Source organism: Panthera leo, chromosome A3, assembly GCF_018350215.1.
Source record: "Panthera leo isolate Ple1 chromosome A3, P.leo_Ple1_pat1.1, whole genome shotgun sequence".
Lineage (NCBI taxonomy): Eukaryota > Metazoa > Chordata > Mammalia > Carnivora > Felidae > Panthera > Panthera leo.
Window position 1 is genome coordinate 120676777 of NC_056681.1, and position 21076 is coordinate 120697852.

A 21076-nucleotide genomic window follows, 5' to 3' on the forward strand; every position below is an offset into this window, starting at 1 on the left:
AACATAAGTTAGGAAAGCTCTAGTCCCTAAAGTAGTGTATTATTGATCAGAAAGAAGACATAGAATAATGGAACTGAATAGAGGGTCTAAAAACAGGTCTGTATGTATCTGACCGTTTAGGATATGATAAAGTTGACATTTAACACCAGTGGGGAAAGCACGGGCTGTCAGTAATCACCATCACTTCAGTTAGTGGTCTGGGGGCACTTGCCTATCCGAAAGAGGGGGGCGGCTCTTTACCTCACTGTATATACAGAAATAAATTCTAGGTAAAATAAGAGGGTAAATATAAAAAGCGACTCTAGAAAATATGTTACAAAAACAAAGGAAAACATTTGTATGATCTTGGTGTCAGGAAAGTTTCTTCAAATAATACCTAGAGCTATGAAGCAAAATATTTACAGATTTTAGGACATAAAAGTGAGCTTTTTCATGATGAAAGACATCATAAATAGTAAAACATTTGAAATACATATAGTACAACAAGAATTTGGAGCTTCTGCAAATCACAAATTAAGACAGCCCAATGGGAAGAAAAAAGGCAGTGGATGAGGTGAGGCAATTCAAGAGAGTGGCCAATAAGCCTATAAACAGGTGTTGATTTGATTTTAGTTGTTACCAAGAAAATACAAATTAAAATAACAGTGAGGTTTCATTTTTTTGCCAGTTAGAGAAAATGAAAAAAGATTGGGACTATCCATTATTGATGAGGGTATGCAGAAGCAGGTACTTGGGTGTCATTTTGTGTTGGTGCCCCTTTGTACAAGTATAGTTTGGCAGTTTCTCTCAAATTTGAAGTGTTCAAGTCTTTTTACGTGGCAATTCTTTCACCTCTTAGCCATATAAAATACTTCCATGAGTACTTTAAAATGCATGTGTAAGGATAGTTATTGCAGCATTTTTATGTAGATAGTAGAAAATTAGAAACAACCTAATGCCAATCAAAAGGGAATAGTTATATAAATTGTGAAACAGCCATAATGTAGACTACCATGGAGAAATTGTATGTCTTTTTTTATCCAGTGTTACTGAGAAGTAATTGGCATACATCACTGAATAAGTTTAAGGTATACAGCATAAGGGTTTGGCTTAGATACATTGTGACAGTATAAGTCACTTACCAATAGCGACATAAGAAATTTTACCAAATGTAAACTACCTGATGTTTATATTTCAGATTTAGGGATTGGTTTGCTTCATAAAAAATCATTGGAAAAGGAAGAATTATGCCAAAGACTTAAAGAACAATTAGATGCTCTTGAAAAAGAAACTGCATCTAAGCTATCTGAAATGGATTCATTTAACAATCAATTAAAGGTATTTATTTTCTGTTATATTCATTTGTAGTTACTGCCTTCTTACCTTCCTCTTTTTGATTTAGTGGAATAAGTAACTAAAGCTATTATTGTTATATGTAATGTATTCCCGTAATTTATCTTATAATTTGAGCGATACCAGATTACAAGATTGCTTTTAATGTTCTCTGTAGATATTATAAATACTGTTATGTAGTGAAACCTATCATTTATCATAGTTTCCAGTTCTTGACTATTTTTATTGCTATCTATACATTTTTAAGGATAGTTGCCTTTATCAGTATTAGAAAACTGATCTCAGCCAACATGATCTTAGGCAAAATTCTAAGATGGTAGATACGGAAAATTGAAACTCATTCTGGTGATAGAGGCTTTTATAACACACTAGATTTTTTTTTTTTTTGTTTCTTTGTTATGATTTAATTAACCTTTGTGAAGTAATGCAATAATCAGTGAAATCCAAAGCATAACCTGGCACTCTGAACTTTGCATGAAAAGTAAGTTCACGATTCATTATTTGCCGTAGTGGCAGAGCAGATGCCCAGAGTACCTACTGTATGCTTACCATTCTTTGCAGTGTTAGCGGTATGATGAAGCCATAGCTATGAAAGCTGTATTAAAAGGTAAAAACCTTCTAGGTTTTTAGAATGCTGACGGGCCAGCGTTCGAATTTGGGAATAGTCTCAGTGATTTCTTTGCTAACTGAATGTAAAGTTTTCGGAGCCTAAAGTATTCCATGTTTTTCAGGCAGCCATCCACCTCTTCACGTGACTTTTGCTGACTTATTCAGAGTAATAGTACACCAACTATAGAGTGAATATTATAAAGAAAAGAGACCACGCTGGCTTCAGTTAAGGAGGGGAAATTTTAGGCAAATAATGTTGATAGTACATTTTACACAAGCGTATATTTTGTAGAAAATAATTTAAAGAAAACCAAGTAATTTGTCATTGATGGACAGACAAGCCAGCAAAGTTATCTTCCCTACATTATTTTTTTTTAATCTGTACATAGTTTAATTGGCTTTTTATCTGCCTTATCTTACAGTGTGGGAATATGGATGACTCTGTTCTGCAGTGCCTTTTGTCTCTGCTAAGCTGTCTCAACAACCTCTTCCTCTTACTTAAGGTTATTTTCTAATATCTAGCTCCTTTTCTTTGAGTTACTTTACTGTTTTCTTTTCTTAAAAACTGGACTATTCTTTGCATTTATCTGAGTATCTTTGTTTGAAATAACATACACAATGTAGACCTTTTTTCTTTCTGCTTGCTTGAATAGCCTTCTGCTGTCTAACTGCCTGTTTGAGTCTAATGCCAGAAATTCGTAAGGTTGCCCAGAGTAACCTGTCTCATGAGGAGCCCAAGACACTCAAAAATCCCTCAAAATTCCCTTAAAACGTCCCTGTGCATTGGGTTAACTGCTGGGATGATTACTGAGTCAATAAAAAAGAAAGCTAAGGGAATGTGAATTTAAATCATTTACCCATATCACTGGAAATCATTGTTTAAAACAAAAGTTATACTTTCTGAAATACAGAGCAAGGTTATGTCATGTATATACCAGGCTGCTTCCTAATGCTGCTGTAAAGAAAAATCTGAAAGAACCAGTAGTGCAGGGTGGCCTTAGTTACGTCTGGTTACCAGGCCTCATGTTTAGAATGCTTGCCCTTCGGATAAAAATGTTTAAGTCATATACATAAATAGTTCACCTTGTCATTTGTAGCACATAGAGTATTTCAAATACTCCATGAATTCCTGTTTTAATATAATTTAAAGAAAGATGCTTTGCATTTAGCACTTGCTGACCCTAGATTTTGAGTGTTCATTCTACTCCCTTCTACTATGGATGGCAGTAGGCAGTTGCATGTATATGTATATGTCTTCACACACAGTGAAGACAGGAACATGATAAGTAGAATTCATTTGTTATTTAAGCAAAGGTAGGGCAAGTTGGAAAGATAGTATCAGCTTTTTCTTTATAGCGTAAATGGCCAGAATATCTGGTCTTAGAACTTCTACTATAGGTTGCATAGAAATTTCAACCTAAGTTTCTTCATCTATAAAATGAGGTTTGATGATGATTTATGGACTGTACTCACACACATAAGCCTGATTATTTCAGTTAGCATTTGATTCTTCACAGGCCAGCAGATTATTCTTGTCTCTTTTTTTACTTTCTTCCTTCTGCTTCCTGCCTTCCAGCCTTTCACTGCTTATTGATAACTTTCATCAGAGGCAATTTAGGAAATTAAAAGGGGATGAGAACTGTAGTCATCATTGCAAAGCAATGCGGAGCAGTTGGTTAATATATTGCTGAAAACTATCCATTGAATTGTCAGTGAGACCTTTGCAGACCTTATTACATTGCCAGTTTAGTTATGTGAGCAGAAGCTGGCCTGCACAGATCAGGAATGAACGGGAGTTGAGGAAGGGCTGAGTATGAACAGCTTTGGGAGGAGAATGCAAAGAAAGCCTGAGGTCAAAGGAAAACCTTTTTTTTTTTGGTTTCAGAAAGACTTGAAGGACAAAGGATACAAACTTTCCGTTATGCAAGATGGATAAGTTCTGGGATCTGTTGTACAGCGTGGTGACTATAGTTAGCAATATCCTGTTGTACACTTGAGATTTGCTAAATAGGAGAGAAAATGGTAACTATGTGACATAGGGATGTTAATTAACTTGGTTATGGTAATCATTTCACAGTATATACTAATATTGAAACATCAAATTATATATCTTTTTTTTTTTTTTTTAACTTTTATTTATTTTTGAGACAGAGAGAGACAGAGCATGAACGGGGGAGGGGCAGAGAGAGAGGGAGACACAGAATCGGAAGCAGGCCCCGGGCTCTGAGCCATCAGCCCAGAGCCCGACGCGGGGCTCGAACTCACAGACCGCGAGATCGTGACCTGGGCTGAAGTCGGCCACTTAACCGACTGAGCCACCCAGGCGCCCCAAATTATATATCTTAAACATGTATAATTTTTATTTGTCAGTTATATCTCAGTAAAGCTTGGAGGTGGGGAATAACTGGGACCACGCTTGGAGATGGTATCAGCTTTCTGTGAGGTAGTTGGTTACATGGTGAAGAGATAGCTTCTGTTAGGACAGAGGAATGGAAATGGAGAAAACAGAGCTGGTTAGGTAACTCACCATATCTGTCTTAATGATGATTGCCTGGCTCAAGCCAAATATCTCATTGCTGAATTCCCAGCACCTACATGGATCATATACATGAAATGTAGTGGGTGGCAAGAAATACTTGTGGAATGAATGAATGGTTTTGAATGTTCTCAGAAAATATGCAGCATTTAGGGTTAGTATATGGAGTTTATGGGGAAAAAAGGTAGAAAGAAATTTACCAAAAAACAGCAGAGAGCCATGTATCCCAGATGCCAGCAACACTTGTGACTCCATGTATTTTTTCTGCTAAATAAAGGCTATTTTTTAAATGGGAAAAAACAAAAACAAAAACACCTTGAAGGAGACTGAGGAGAGAAAGGGAGAAAGGTAGTGAGAGATTGAGTGAGAGATATGAGGTGGTAGTAACTGATAGAGTCCTAGGGAACCAGATTGAGATAGAATCCAGAGCCTGGATTTAAGGATTAGATAAAAAGACTTTGACTGTAGCATATGGAGAAAAGATGAGTGTGGATACAGCTAAATTTGCTGGTGGAGAGTAGGAAGCTGACAGCTTCAAGACTTAAAATCAGAAGCAAGTTGGACCATTACAAGGAATCTTCCTGGGTAGTTGAGGACATGGAATAATTCCAACTGGATAGAAGAAGATGGGTGCAGCTGCAGGAAGTTTTATTGATTTTTGAGATGGAAAGATGAGGGAACTCTAATGAGGGAGATTTAATGAGGCAAGATTATTAGCTGGTAGTGAGAATGGATGGAAGATTAGGAAGTTGCAAGAGAGAGAAGTAGGCCTGGTGAGGAATAGACATCTTGGTGAGGGTAGGGGGTGCACACTTAGTAGAGGAAAACAGTAGATGTGCTGAGCAATGTTGGGTGCCTGTTTGAAGTTGGAGGTCATGAATATAAATTGAAAACAGCATACCTGGGGCACATGGGTGGCTCAGTCAGTTAAGCACTGACTTTAGTTCAGGTCATGATCTCATAGTTCATGGGTTTAAGCCCCATGTCAGGCTCTGTGCCGATAGCATGGAGCCTGGACCCTGCTTCAGATTCTGTGTTTCCCTCTCTCTGCCCCTTCCCCGCTCGTGTGCTGTCTCTCTCTCCAAAATAAACATCAAGGGGTGCCTGGGTGGCTCAGTCAGTTAAGCGTCCGACTTCGGCTCAGGTTGTGATCTCGTGGTCCGTGAGTTCGAGCCCCGTGTCGGACTCTGTGCTGACAGCTCAGAGCCTGGAGCCTGTTTTGGATTCTGTGTCTCTGTCTCTCTGACCCTCCCCCGTTCATGCTCTTTCTCTCTCTCAAAAATAAATGTTAAAAAAATTTTTTTCTTTTAAATAAATAAATAAACATCAAAAAATAATAAATTTAAAAAGAAAAGAAAACAACATACCTAACTGTATGCTTGGGATGAGCACAAGGAAGGCTAATGAAGTAGGTTCATAGGTTCATACAGGTTTGAGGGGTTTTGTTTGTTTTAGAATTTTTTTTAACATTTATTTATTATTGAGAGACAGAGACAGAGCATGAGGATGAGAGGGGCAAAGAGCAGGGAGACACAGAATCCAAAGCAGGCTCCAGGCTCTAGGCTCTGAGCTGTCAGCACAGAGCCCAATGCAGGGCTCGAACCCATGAACTGTGAGATCATGACCTGAGCTGAAGTCAGAAGCTTAACCAACTGAGCCATCCAGGCGCCCCAGGTTTGAGGTTTTAATAGACGTGGCAACGAGGCAGGGGGACAGGGAGTTGCAGATCTTGACACACTAATTACAGTAAAGGTGAACTCTGAAATATGGGCTGGACAAGTAGGAGTATGAGGAGAGGAAGGGTGCTGATGAAAAAGGAGAGAATGATGGGGTCAAGAATGGAGGTCTTAGGTTGGAAAACTGTTGAAATGGGTGCACCAGGTATAAGAAAAGCTTGAAGGATAAGAACTTCTGTTTGAAGAATGAGATATTTAATCAGTAGTTCTGTTTCTAATGATGACAAGATTCAAGGTATAATAATGCAAATGGCGGATTAAATAGAGTATAAAAGGGAGAGTTGAGGTTTTGATCGAGTCCATGTGGATTTCAAACCCTTGGAGTAGTGAAGATTAATGAATGAGGATCAGACCAGATTATCAAGAAATGACAATAAAGAAGAAGAAGAGGGGGTGTTGCAAGATGGTGTGAGCCTCAGAAAAGCGTTAGTTTGTAAGAGTGAAGAGAATGGTCTGGAAATGGCAGTGAAGAGCAAGGAAAATAACTTTAGTTCTCCCTTCACCCTGATGTAAATGGAATATGTGGTGATAAACTGAGAGGGAAATCGAGGAAAAGCATGTCTTAAGGGATCAGCCAAAAGGGCAAAGAGCTAAGGGAGTTTCCGTTCAGAGATGTGTGGATATTTGGGGAACTTCCTGACCACAAACAGGAAGTTCCTGGGCAGTGCAAGGGTTTGAGGAGAGAAAGGGTGGGGAATTGGGTCAGATCAAGAGATAAACAGCATTCTAGAGATGAGAATTTAGGTGGTAAAGGATGACAAGGAAGGCCAGGTGGGTTGACAGGTGAGATAGAATTGGTCTCTGGTGTCGGAGGAAGACAGGCAGTGAGTTCTAATGTGTGGTCTTTGAGACAGTGTTTGGAGTGATCACTGCTTTAGCCTACTTGTGGTGAAATGGAAGCATAAAATTGTAAGTTTGTTTTCTGAAGATACTATGTTCTTCTGGACCCTGTAATGTTCATGTACAGGATCAGTGGTAATTTTTACTCTTTTGCTCAAGTCACACTAGGACACATAGCACAGCCAGTGGATTCAAAGGTGAGATATTTGACAGGCCCTTATTCCATTAAGGAAATTCACGCACTGTCCTGTCTTTAGCATTGAGTTGCAGTGAAAACAGTCGTGGCCATGGAGTCTGAAGAAATGAGTCCTGGTCCTATCCATACCACTTGCTAGCTGTGTAACTGTCATTTAACCTCAAAATTTTGCTTTCTTCAGTTACAGCTGACAATATGTGCTCTGCCTTCTTTGCAGTCTTAGGACAATTAAATGAGATAGCATATATACAGAAGTGCTTTGTGAACTATTATGTGCTATACAAATCTTTTTATTGTTCTTATCAGGGTAGGGATTATCCTGAATCTCCACAGTACTTTTAGTGCATTGGAAGGTCACCACTGCTGACTTGGGATAATGATTGAGGAGATCCTATTCCTTGGAGAGAAAGTGTCAACACCAGAATTGTGGCTTATCGTAGACCTCTATTCTAAACCTTTCCGTTGGGACTTTTGTCATTCTGGCCTTGCTGACTAGTCCTCAGTTACTGTAGACAGTGCTTCTAAAATTGAATTTTACTGATGGCTCATCCGATTCAGGATGGAGGCAGGTGATCTCTCTTGTTGGTTAACAAGCTCTGAGAGAATCGGTACACTGGGTTGGTAAATGGTCATCACTTACGCTTGATGTTGCCTCTTATTCAGAATACTGCTTTTATGTTCTTGCATCACAGTCACCCCCTTTAGAACAGACATGAAATACTGTTTGTTTCAATTCCCTTTAAATCATTTAATCTTAGAAATGTTTCCTAGCTAATAAAAGATATTTTAGTAATTTATCTGACAGTGAGTTTAAGTGAAAGTAAGTATAGAATCTGGTATGTGCAGGAATGTGAATGGCATGGTGGAGGTAGTTCAAAACTAGGCAAGTCCCTTAATCATCTGAGCCTCAGAAGTGGTCACCACCTGGGTGGCCCAGTTGGTTGAACGTCCAACTTCATGATCTCGCGGTTTGCGAGTTCAAGCCCCTCATTGCTCTCTCTGCTGTCAACACAGAGCCTGCTTTGGATCCTCTGTCCCCTTCTCTCTCTGCCCCTCCCCTGCTTACTCTCTCTGAAAAATAAAAATAAACATTTTTTTTTAATTTAAAAATCTTTTAAAAATGGATGATCATTGTATCTATTTTACGAGAACACTATTGAGATCAAATGTAGGTGTTATGTGTAACAGCACATTAAAGTGCTACACAGATGTTCAGGGGGCTTAGGGGATGTTAAGTTTGAGGAGCTAATTTGCATTCTATGATTTTTTTCTTTTTTAAAAATTTTTTTAATGTTTATTTTTGAGAGAAAGAGTGTGAGCGGGGGAGGGGCAGAGAGAGAGGGAGACAGAATGCGAAGCAGGCTTCAGGCTCTGAGCTGTCAGCACAGAGCCTGACGCCGGTCTCGAACCCACAAACCGTGAGATCATGACCTGAGCTGAAGTTGGACATTTAACTGACTGAGCCACCCAGGCGCCCCTATGATTTTTTTTTTTTTCATGACTGGTAACATTTTGTCCTGATTATGTGACATTATTCAGCTGAGTTGTATTTTGTCAGTTGAATCTCTTTTATGTCTTGGCCTTTGGAAAGAACATCACATGCTTTCTTTAAGCAAAATCAGAATATAAGATTGCTTCCTGTCACTTAGGAGATATTCAGTATTGGTGGTTAAAGTTCAGTGAGTTACATCTTTCACTTCTATCAGGATGGTAGAAGAAAGAAGTACTCTGAGAAATGAAAACAATTGAAGTAGATGCTGGATTTAAACATTTTTGTGAGTGCTTTGTTGAGCCCTGTTGAGGTACACTTGGGTCCAAAACTAAGTAAACCAATCCTAACCAAGTGGTCAAGTATAACATTACCAAAATGGTGCAAACCAACTTTTTGTCTCCTGGTATGTTGCACTGAAAGAAACACAACATCATGTCTATACTGTTTCTGCCAAAAATATTTGATCTAGGTGTAAGGAAGTAATTAGACATGCCCAAATTGTCTCTAAAAATGTGAATCTCACAAAAGATGGAGGCAAGTTTCCAGATTTAAAGAGACCAAAGAGCCATGACCGAAGGGCACTTCATGAGCCATGACTGAAGGATCGTGACAGCGAAACGATCCCTTGATTGGATCATGGATCAGAAAACTATTATTGAGGACAGTATTTACACTAGTGGGGACATTTTTTAATATAAACTCTGTATTAAGTGACATTTTATGGCTGTGTTAAATTTCTTTAGTTTGGTACTGGCATTGGCCTTGTAGTTATGTAGACTAATGATGAAGTATCTGAAGGCATCAGTGTCTTCAACTTAATCAAATTTCCTGTATGTTTGAAAGTTTTCAAAATAAAAAAGCAGAGAAAAATTTAGAATGGCAAAATGTCAAGTGTTTGAAAAATGAAAAAGTAGATAAAGTATGTTTTCAAGTTATAAGGGTACTAAGTAGATTAACCAGGGGAAGATATCAACACTGGGCAATGGAGAGGGAGGGGGATAGTGTAAATGAGCAGATTACTCATCTGGCATACCAGGTGTCAGTAGCCATTTTCTAATTCATAAATGAAGATCTATTAATGTTAGCCAAGTTTTATGAAGGGCTTTCTCTGGGACTGACACCATTCTGTCTTATTTATATTAACTTATTAATCCTTACCTTAACCTCGTGATGTAGGTAGATATTATTATTCTCCACATTCACACAGAAGTAAATTAAGGCTCAGAAGTTGAGTCATACAGCTTGTAAGTGTAAGAGCAGAATTTCAACCCAAATAGTTAGCATTTGACCTTAAATGGTTATATTGGGAGGAAAAAAGATGAAAATTTCTAAGCTAAGCATTCAACTTGAGAAGCTAGAAAAAGGCTAGCATAATAAAGCAAAAAAAGTAGAAGGAAATTCATGAGAGAAAAGACAGACATTTAATACAAAGAATCAAGAAAGCCAGTGTTTGAGTCTTTTAAAGATTAATAAAATGAAACCTCTGGCAAGACCGATTTTAAAAGAAAGTGGAAATAACGAAAATTATTCATTAGGAGTGCAAAGGATATACAATTAAATATGCTGCAAACATAAAAAGAAAAGGATATTATGACAGATTTTTGCACATAAATATAAAAACATAGATGAAGTTACAACTTGCCAAAACTGACTCAAAATATAAAGTGTCTGGGTAGCTCTATCATCATAAAATATTTTATTTTATTTAAAAAAAATTTTTTTTTAATGTTTTTATTTATTTTTGAGACAGAGAGAGACAGAGCATGAGCAGGGGAGGGGCAGAGAGAGAGGGAGACACAGAATCTGAAGCAGGCTCCAGGCTCTGAGCTGTCAGCACAGAGCCCAACGCGGGGCTCGAACTCACACACCGCGAGATCATGACCTGAGCTGAAGTCAGACGCTCAACCCACTGAGCCACCCAGGCACCCTATCATAAAATATTTTAAATCTATAGTTTGAAATCTTCCCTAAAAGAGAATCCAGACCCAGAGTTTTTACTGAAGGAACAAGTAAATCTAGTCTTATACAACGGTTCTGAAATACAGAAAATGTGGGAATATTCCCAACTTATATGAAGTTATCATAAACATATCAAAACCTGATAAGAACAGTATGAGAAAGCATAACTATGGGCCAGTTTAACATAGAGATAAAAGTTCTAAACAATATTAAAAAGATGAATGCAGAATTTATAAAAAAAAGGATAATCCATAGTGACCACAAAATTGGATTTACCTTAGTTATGCAAAGATGGTTTGACATACAAAAATGTGTAGTTTGCCATATAAACAGATTAAAGGGGGAAAAATGGTATATATCTCATTCGATGCAGAAAAGGCATTTGTAAAATTTAATATCCATTCATGATTAAAACATGAAAAACTTATTAGCAAATTAGGAATAGAACTTCCTTAACCTGAAAAAGAAGATCTGTCATTCTATTAAGACTGCAGTAGTTCTGTCCATAGTTACTTCATTAGTTTACTTGTTCTGAGTTAACTGATATATTTAACCAGGGCCTCCTGGAGGGGGTGACTTGATCCAGAGGAGTGAGTCTAGTGCTAGGAATTGCTAAGATCACTGCAGTCAAGCAGAGGAAGTTTCTGGCAAGACTTACGGTGCTCTTCAGATGTTATTAGTATGTATAGACTATTGTTTATGCATTCTCATGCATCCAGTAAATACTAATTAAATATCCACACTATCCCAGGCCCTCTTGGGTGGGGATGCTTTGATGAAAGACAGTCCTGTTGTCAAGAAACTGACTCCAGTGGAGGGGGCAACCGTACAGTCAGAAGATGCTGACTTTGATAGAGGGAGGGGCACTGGATGCCTTGGGGATCAAGGGAAGCTTATGAACTCAGCCACTGGAGGAATGGAGCTCATAAAGAAAGACTTAGAGTGGTATCTTACAGGACAAATTGGAGGGCTAACCTTGCAACGATAAGATCAGACATTAATTTGGCTCCTTTTTACTCTCCTTTTAAACTTCCGATTCCCCTTCTTTAGGACCTCAGCCAATAATAATAGCTAAACTTATTATGAACTTAACATGTGCCCTGCACAGTTTGTAAGCACTTTGTGTGTATTAACCCATTTAATCCTCACAAGAACATTGTGAGGCATGTATTATAATTACATTTTACAAATGGGGAAACGGCTGAGTGACTCTCCTAAGGTTCCTCAGCTCATCACTGACAGAGCCTGATTCAGACCTCTGCTCCCAGAGTCCTTATCACTAAAGCAAACTGCTTCTCCATAGACTGTAACCACCATTATTCTTCTGCTTTTCACTAGAATTTGGAGAAAGGTACAACCAAGGGAACTATAGAAGCCGAGATTTGTGGAAACTGCTCTGAATGCAGTATTTGTGTTGTTATTGGCTCAAGCTGCCCATCTTGATCTCAGACATTTTGGACATAGTCTTCAGACACCACGTTGTACTCAAATCTATCACTTCAGTCAAGTTAAAAGGGTTCACCTATAAAATATTTTATTTCTGGAAAGAAATTGAGTTTGGGTTTTTGGAATTTTTTTGTTTCGGAAGATTTTTTGTTTGGAGTTTCGTTATTGTGTGTGTGTGTAGATACCCCCAAAACATTTTTTACCAAAACGTTCTACCAAACACAGTTAACCCTTGAGCAACATGGGTTGGGCGCCAATGCCCAATATAGTTGAAAATCTGCATACAACTTTTTGACTTCCCCGGAACTTAACTACTAATAGCCTACTGTTAACCAGACATCTTACCTGTAACAGAAACAGTGATTAACCCAGATTTTGTGTTATATGTATATTATGCTATATTCTTAAAATTAAACTAGAGAAAAGAAAATGTTACTGAGAAAATCATAAAGAGAAAACACATTTACAGTATTATGCCATATTTATTTTAAAAAATCTGTGTATAGGTGGACATGCAATTCAAATCCGGTTGTTTGAGGGTCAGCTGAACTGTTTATTTAAGGTCTCACCTTTGCCATGAAACCTCTTTTGATTACTTTAAGTTTTTTTTTTTTTGGGGGGGGGGGTTGGTTTGTGCTTTTATTTCCTCTTCCATATTCCAGCCTTTTTGTACTCTCTTGTTCAGGATTCTGTAGATTCCATGTAAAAGAAAGTCAGTTCAAAATAGTTAAGATAATGAGAGTAGTTACTGGCAGAGTACCAGGACTACTGACTGAGTCAGTAGAAGCACTCCTGGGCAGGGGCAGTTCTAAGACACAGGAATGCACTTGGAGATTCACTTCCCCCAGTCCTCCCTCTCTGCCTCCAGTCTTTGCTTCTCTCTTTTCTGTGTTGATTTCATTTCTACCCCAATGGCTACACTGTAGTGGGGCATCTCCAGGTTTAGCTTCAGTTTAATGAGCTTCAAGCAGGAAAGATTTCTTTCTCCCCTCTTCAGTCTGTCCGAATCTCAGCAGAGGATTCTGGCCCAGCTTGGATCGGATGTCCTTTGGACCAGTCATTCTGGCCAGGGAGGTGGGTTGCTCTGATGGGTTCAGCCTAAATTAAATGACTGCACCCCAGTGGGAGTGAGAGGAGCACTGAATTTGACAGATTCATCACAACCATATCAAACAGGGTTGGAGCAGGTACTTGGGAAAGGTGCTTTTAGAAGAAGATATAAGGAAAAATGCTGAACAGATAACCACAGGTTTCCACTAAGGCACTGAGCTCTATCCCACATTTTGGCACTTTTTGCTGCTTTGAGATAAGTGAGCTCTTTGAAAGCAAAGACTGCAGCCTTGAGAGTTAGAGGGCCCTCGATTTGATCCCCTGCATATCTGTGCAGCACTGCATAGAACTAGATGCTCAATAAACAAGTGTTTATTTCAATTCCTGTTTGGAATACTTTTCGTTATTTTGGCTCTCTCTAGTCAAGGATGTCATGGCAGACATCCTTTCCATTTTTAGTTTTAACTGAATTATTCAATAATTGTTGATGGGTTGTTAATTGTTAAAAAGTTATGGGTAACTTGGTTAAACTACATATGTAAAAAATATGATTGAACAAAATTCCTCTTCAAATAATAAGCAAATATCTTCCCCATATTTTTAATGGATTGGCTTTTTATTGAAAATAAAGTACCGGGGCGCCTGGGTGGCTCAGTCGGTTAAGCGGCCGACTTCGGCTCAGGTCATGATCTCGCGGTCTGTGAGTTCGAGCCCCGCGTCGGGCTCTGTGCTGACAGCTCAGAGCCTGGAGCCTGTTTCAGATTCTGTGTCTCCCTCTCTCTGACCCTCCCCTGTTCATGCTCTGTCTCTCTCTGTCTCAAAAATAAATAAACATTAAAAAAAAAAAAAAGAAAGAAAATAAAGTACCAAATCAAAGAATTGGCTTATAAAATTGTCTTATCTGTATTCCTTAGAAATGAATTAATACAAAAGTAGGTGATTTTAACATATGTTTGTCCTCAGTGGTTAGTTACAAGGCTTAAATATTTGTTTTCAAGTTTTTTTTTTAATCATCCAGAGATTTCTAAAACTTTTACTCTTTTTACTTTAGTTTAACTTGCTTTAGGATTTGTGTCTGTTAATGAAAGTGCCACATTATTACGTAAGACAAAAATAGTTAAATCAACGGTATATTGACTTATTTTCATTTTCTCCTTAGGAACTGAGAGAAAGCTACAATACACAGCAGTTAGCCCTTGAACAACTTTATAAGATCAAACGTGACAAGTTGAAGGAAATTGAAAGAAAAAGGTCAGAGCTAATACAGAAGAAGAAACTAGAAGATGAGGCTGTAAGGTAATGTAACTAATAAATTTATCATACTGTATTACTATTAGATTTCTAACTTTATTGCTCATATCTTTAGTTTGACTATGAAAATTTAAGGGAAATAAAAGGATTATTCTAGGATGCTAATTAGATTGTCAGTTTTAGAAATTCAGGTCTTCTTTTGGGACTGAGTTTATAGTAATCAATTTTATGTTCCATTAGTGAAAAATAGGGGCTTTGGAGTCAGGCCTTCTTGATCTTCTTGGACTTCTTGATCTGCCACTTAATGATTTGGGTGACTTTGGTTGAGTCACTTTACCTTTTGAACCCCAGTTTCTCCATCTCAGAAATAGAAATACTGATGTATGCTTCATAGGTAACTGAGAATTAAATAAAAATAATCTAGCTAAAGAGCCAAGCATAAATGTCTGGCAGTCATCATTTCCATCTCTCCACTGTAAATCTATTACTGTTTCCTGAAAGATCACAAAAACCAAATACTTAATTTTACAGAGTGATAAGATGGAGTGTATAATGCTATGTTGACATATTTCTCTTTGTACCGCTGATATCTATCAATTGCCTCCATTTATAGCTAGGAAAAGTAGGACAGTTGTGGAATTTGACAGAACCATTTATTTAGAGACTTGGCATGATTTTTTTTTTCTGTCTGCAGAATCTTATTTCTAATATGTTCCTCAGTTACTTCCCCAAGTTCTCTAGTGTCAGAAATCAATATAATTAACAGATATTGATGAACCAACATTCCTTTGCCTCAGAGATAAGTAGATGAGTAATGCCCATGAAAGAGCTAATATTACTAGGGAGGCAAGAAGAACACATTACCATATGGCAGGTCTCTCTTTTTAATGGCTTCAGAATAGCTACTCCCAGCACATTTTTAATGAGTGGCTGCTGTTGGCTGTGATGAAGGAGACTCTCTGGTTTTACTCCTGGCTGCTCGATTCCTCATAATTCCAATAAGAAATGGAGACAGCTAAACAGATCATTATGGTACTCTTAACTCCAAGGCCCCTACTTTTGTGGCCCCCAACAAGAGACACTAGAATAATATAGAAGCAGAGACAGTGAAATTCAAATTCAGAATGCTTTTATTTGCCACTTAACTGTGCCACTGATCCTTATGCAGTAACTACACAGCTAGTCACAGTGTCAGAATTTTCCACTGACCCATTGCCAGTATCTTGATATCTCTTCATTACCGCTCACAATTTTTTTCAGGCCAACAAACCATAGTAGTAATGTACATTTTCATGTCACTCATCCTCCTCACACCTTCTGCAGTGGAAGAGGGAAGAAATCAGAGGAGAATCACACGGAGAATCGGTCCAGAGCTGAGTCTTAACAACTACAACTTGGTTTCTTGGCCATTTGCCCAGGAAGGTTCCCTCCTTGTCCCATGCTGTTGGTTATAGTCAGGTTTTCACATTGTAGATGTGGCCTCTGCCCTTTGTCCAGCTTCTGTGCCATCTTTTGGCTCTGGACCAGTTTGTCATCCACTAACACATATATAAGAAAGTTTACCAGAATTTTAATTTTATATTCTCTTTAGTCTGCTTTATCCCAGGAAACATGTGGTAAATACTCTGATAGTGGTGTTTATAATGCTCTGGGAATTCAAATAAAGGCTAGATTCATCTTAGGTGTGAAAGAGCGTCAGAGAAGGTTACAGAGGAACTAACTGGGAAAAGGAACGGTAGTTGAAATTAAGAAAGGACCCCAGGGTGTTTGTCCACATCCCCTACTAATACATCTTTGCTATATAATAATATATAATTTCATAAGGTTGCATATAAATACATAAGAAATGTGTATTCTACAGTTTGCCAGGAACAAGATCTGATTTTTTTTTTGATGTTTCTATTCTTTTTTTTTTTTCAATATATGAAGTTTATTGTCAAATTGGTTTCCATACAATACCCAGTGCTCATCCCAAAAGGTACCCTCCTCAATACCCATCACCCACCCTCCCCTCCCTCCCACCCCCCATCAACCCTCAGTTTGTTCTCAGTTTTTAAGAGTCTCTTATGCTTTGGCTCTCTCCCACTCTAACCTCTTTTTTTTTTTTTTCCTTCCCCTCCCCATTGGGTTTCTGTTAAGTTTCTCAGGATCCACATAAGAGTGAAACCATATGGTATCTGTCTTTCTCTGTATGGCTTATTTCACTTAGCATCACACTCTCCAGTTCCATCCATGTTGCTACAAAGGGCCATGTTTCATTCTTTCTCGTTGCCACATAGTACTCCATTGTGTATATAAACCACAATTTCTTTATCCATTCATCAGTTGATGGACATTTAGGCTCTTTCCATAATTTGGCTATTGTTGAGAGTGCTGCTATAAACATTGGGGTACAAGTGCCCCTATGCATCAGTACTCCTGTATCCCTTCGGTAAATTCCTAGCAGTGCTATTGCTGGGTCATAGGGTAGGTCTATTTTTAATTTTTTGAGGAACCTCCACACTGTTTTCCAGAGTGGCTGCACCAATTTGCATTCCCACCAAGGGAGCAGGAGGGTTCCCGTTTCTCCACATCCTCTCCAGCATCCGTAGTCTCCTGATTTGTTCATTTTGGCCACTCTGACTGGCGTGAGGTGATACCTGAGTGTGGTTTTGATTTGTATTTCCCTGATGAGGAGCAACGTTGAGCACAAGATCTGATATTTTTGCATAACAAATTTTAGGACATGATACAAATTCTTTTTTTATTATTATTTTTTAATGTTTATTTTTGAGAGAGAGAGAAAGAGAGAGAAAACACGATCAGGGGATGGGGAGAAAGAGAGGAAGACACAGAATCAGAAGCAGGCTCCAGGCTCTGAGCTATCAGCACAGAGCCCAATGCGGGGCTCGAACTCACTAACCGCAAGATCATTACCTGAGCCGAAGTTGGACCCTTAACCAACTGAGCCACCCAGGCGCACCAAATTCTCTTTCTTTTATGTAAAGGAAAGCAAAGCAAGGAAAAGAAAACTTATGGAGAGAAAACCTTAGAAAAGAGGAAGAAGAAAAACAAAAGCGACTCCAGGAAGAAAAAACACAAGAAAAAGTTCAAGAAGAGGAACGGAAGGCTGAGGAGAAACAATGTAAGGGTAAGGATAAAAATGATAGATTTGATTTTTCTGAGACAGAGCAACAAAAGCAACAAGAAAAAATGATTCTGATGAGAGGGAAAAAATATACATAAGTAGATGTTAACCTTTGAGTCTGAAAAAACCTTTTTCTGAATTAAACTTGGAGGAGTGTGTAGGCTTGTTAAAACAGACTGAGGGTAGAAGTCTTAAAACAACATGTAGAAAAGAAAATTGTAATCACTGACTAACTATGAACAGACTCTGACATTTTCATAATTGAAGTAAACAGCTGTAAAGAGTTTCTTCAGTTGGTGTTAACTATAAACTTTATTTTTTTTAATGTTTATTTTTGAGAGAGAGAGAGAGAGAGGAGAGAGAGAGTGTGAGCAGGGAAGGGGCAGAGAGAGGGAGACACAGAATCTGAAACAGGCTCCAGGCTCTGAGCTGTCAGCCACAGAGCCTGATGTGGGGCTTGAACTCACAGACTGTGAGATCATGACCTGAGCCAAAGTCAGACACTTAACCAACTGAGCCACTCAGGTGCCCCTAAACTGTTTATTTTAATGAAACACCAATAAAATTTAAGTCTTTGCACACTGAAATTTCCTCAAAAGATATACTTTGTTTTTGATGCACCTCAGAGTCCATTCCTAAAATACTTTAAATATTATTGATACATATCTCTTTTGGACAGACAAATATTTCAATCCTTATTATTGGCACATGTGTTGAAATTTCTATAAGCTAAAGCATTCATTCTGCAAATGAATAAAGTAAAATATTTTTATTCTTATCAAAGCTAGTGTATTTGTGAACTCTTCTGTTTTTCTTTTGGAACCATACTGGTGCATTTAGAGCTCTTTCTTCACTGAACCCTGTTTGCTGCCAATCTCCTCATTTGTGACCTCTCTTTTTGTCTCTTCCTGTTGTATCCTGACTGCCACAGATCAAACCTTGCTGCTTAGCCGCCTGCACTTTGCACAGCCTCGCCTGCCACCACTCATACATCTTCCCATACATCCTCACTCATGGCCCCCCACAAGTCATGTCTTTGTATCATTGCCTCCTGCTTTCCTAAAGATAAATGTCCTTGTTTGCTTTTATATTGATTCTGTGGCCATACAACATATTTAAAATGTAACAAGCCTTTGTCAAATGGATTTTCATTTTGCTGTTTGATGTTCAGTTCTTTTTCTTTTTGATTTTACAGGCTCTTTATATTGAGTCATCGCAAAGATGGGTACACGTGAAAGTAGCAAATAATGACAATTATCTTCCCTTTAGGTGAGCCAGCTACTGCTTTGGTGAATTATAGAGCATTGTACCGCTTTGAAGCCAGGAGCCATGATGAGATGAGTTTTAATTCTGGGGATATAATACAGGTAGGAAACAGTCTTTTTTGCTCATGAAGAAGCTTAATACAATGTAATATATTACTCTATAATTTTATATAGTGATATACCATTTAAAATGTATACCTTAAGCTTTATCTGATTTGTCCCTAATGAGATGCTGCAGACTTGCATATTATTTATCACTGCTGTGTTCTAGGTAAGGAAGCTTAGACTTACACAAAATGTTAACAGTCAGTAGGACAGTGCCAGAGTGGGTCACAAGTACGCATCTTTGATTTCCAAATCCAGTGGTCTTTACACTGTGCCATACTGCTTCACAGCATAAATAGTGATGCTGAGGGTTGCCTGGGTGGTTCAGTCGGTTAGGCGTCTGACTTTGGCTCAGGCCATGATCTCACAGCTCTTGAGTTCAAACTCTGTGTCAGGCTCTGTGCTGACAGCTCAGCCTGCTTTGGATTCTCTCTCTCTCTCTCTCTCTCTCTCTCTCTCTCTCAAAAATAAACATTTTTTAAAAAGTGATGCTGATTGTGTTGTTTTAATAAATTACCAATGAAATTTGGGGGTGCTGATTATTTCCTGACAACCATTAAAAGAATTGAAGGAAGTAGACTCTATAGCCCTAACTAGATGCAATCCCTTGTTCCTTGAAACTAAAGGCCTTTATTATATAGTCACAAACCATGTAAAATGGATGAATAAGAGAAGATGCAGGGAATAGCATTTGATACAGCTATTGTGATATAATGGAAAGAATACAGGCTTTAGAAGCATAGTAACTTGGATTTTAGTCTCTGTGTCACTTTTCTTCTTAGTAAATTAAAGTAATATTACCTAGAATACCTAGCCAGTGTGTGTTTTCTTTTTAGCCTGCATAGTCACCAGTTTGGTGTCTTTTATCAGTTATACTGCAACTATTTAATGGTACTTGGCATAGGTTTTACCAGAAACCTCTGTTCAAACACTCAGGTTAATCCCCAGCTACACATTCCTTCTGTTACCGTTGCTACCACTGACAATCCACAGTCTGCTGGCCCTCCTGTTCCTCCTCCACCTGTTGGTGATGATGAAGTTGTGTCTAAGAATGAAGAGATGCAGCCTATCTCTGGACATGTTTGGTCAAGAACCTATTTATATTTTTGGTTCTGTCTTTTACCATCAACAAGTATTTGTTGAGGGCTATGCTAGGGATATAGTAAACAAGACACACAGTCTCTGCACTTAATGAGCTGGTAGTCTGATGAGAAGGACATTCTAAAGCAGAGGAAGGAAGGTGGTAGAAAGCTACTAGCTTTACAGCAGACCTCCCCCGTGGTCATCAAGCCAATCTGATGGCGATGACAACAGGAACATTGAGTCAGCTGGAGTTTCTTGAGGGTGTTCTCTGCCAAATCGCTGATATAACCAATGAGTCATGAGTTACTACCAGATACCTGATTTCGACAACTTGGTTGATGACCATGTCATTCACTGAGAGAGGAAGATCAAAAGGAGGGAATTTAGGTGAGAATTATAATAAGTTCAAGTTTGGATGAGTTTCAGATTTCTGGATAGCAGTTGAATATCCAGAGATGTCTAGAGAGATCTCAGGCAGAGATCAGAGGCCAATTTGAGTGTCATCATTGTGTTGTGATGGTAATTGCCTTGAGCATAGCGGATGAATGATGATCCTTAAGAGACACTAACACTAAAGAGATTATTAGAAGAAGAGGAGCCTTAAAAAGAAACGACTAGAGTCATTAGGAAAAAGCCAGGAGAGTTTAGTGTCAATGAACTTTGAGAAGAGTGGTCTGCATGTGAATAAGATAGGACTTAGAAAACAGCCATTAGATTAGCAGTATCAGAGCTATTGTTAACCTTGAGGAAACAGTTGAGTGGAATGGTGGGGAACAAGCCAGATTTCAGTGACCTGAAATTGGAAGGGAGGAAGAGGAGACAGTGAATATATAAAATTCTTTGAAGGAGCTTAGCTTTTGAAAGTGGGAAGGGAGGGCGCCTGGGTGGCGCAGTCGGTTAAGCGTCCGACTTCAGCCAGGTCACGATCTCGCGGTCCGTGAGTTCGAGCCCCGCGTCGGGCTCTGGGCTGATGGCTCGGAGCCTGGAGCCTGTTTCCGATTCTGTGTCTCCCTCTCTCTCTGCCCCTCCCCCGTTCATGCTCTGTCTCT

The 21076-nt window shown here is 38.6% G+C and overlaps 1 protein-coding gene across 13 annotated transcripts in view; it reads left to right on the forward strand.

Moving 5' to 3' along the window:
- ITSN2 (intersectin 2) overlaps positions 1 to 21076 on the forward strand; it is a 145753-nt gene that overhangs the window by 64000 nt on the left and 60677 nt on the right. For 10 of the 13 annotated variants that reach the window (XR_006200961.1, XR_006200962.1, XM_042933548.1 and 7 more), the window contains 4 exons: positions 1178 to 1317; positions 14356 to 14492; positions 17435 to 17577; positions 18844 to 18941. Coding sequence is in view for 11 of the 13 variants with exons in the window: in XM_042933548.1 (XP_042789482.1) it covers positions 1178 to 1317; positions 14356 to 14492; positions 17435 to 17577; positions 18844 to 18941 (518 nt within the window). In the remaining 2 variants the exon portion in view is untranslated. Of the gene's footprint in view, positions 1 to 1177; positions 1318 to 2363; positions 2445 to 14355; positions 14493 to 17434; positions 17578 to 18843; positions 18942 to 21076 lie in introns of all 13 variants that reach the window. The other 3 variants (XM_042933550.1, XM_042933551.1, XM_042933557.1) reach the window with 2 other exon arrangements.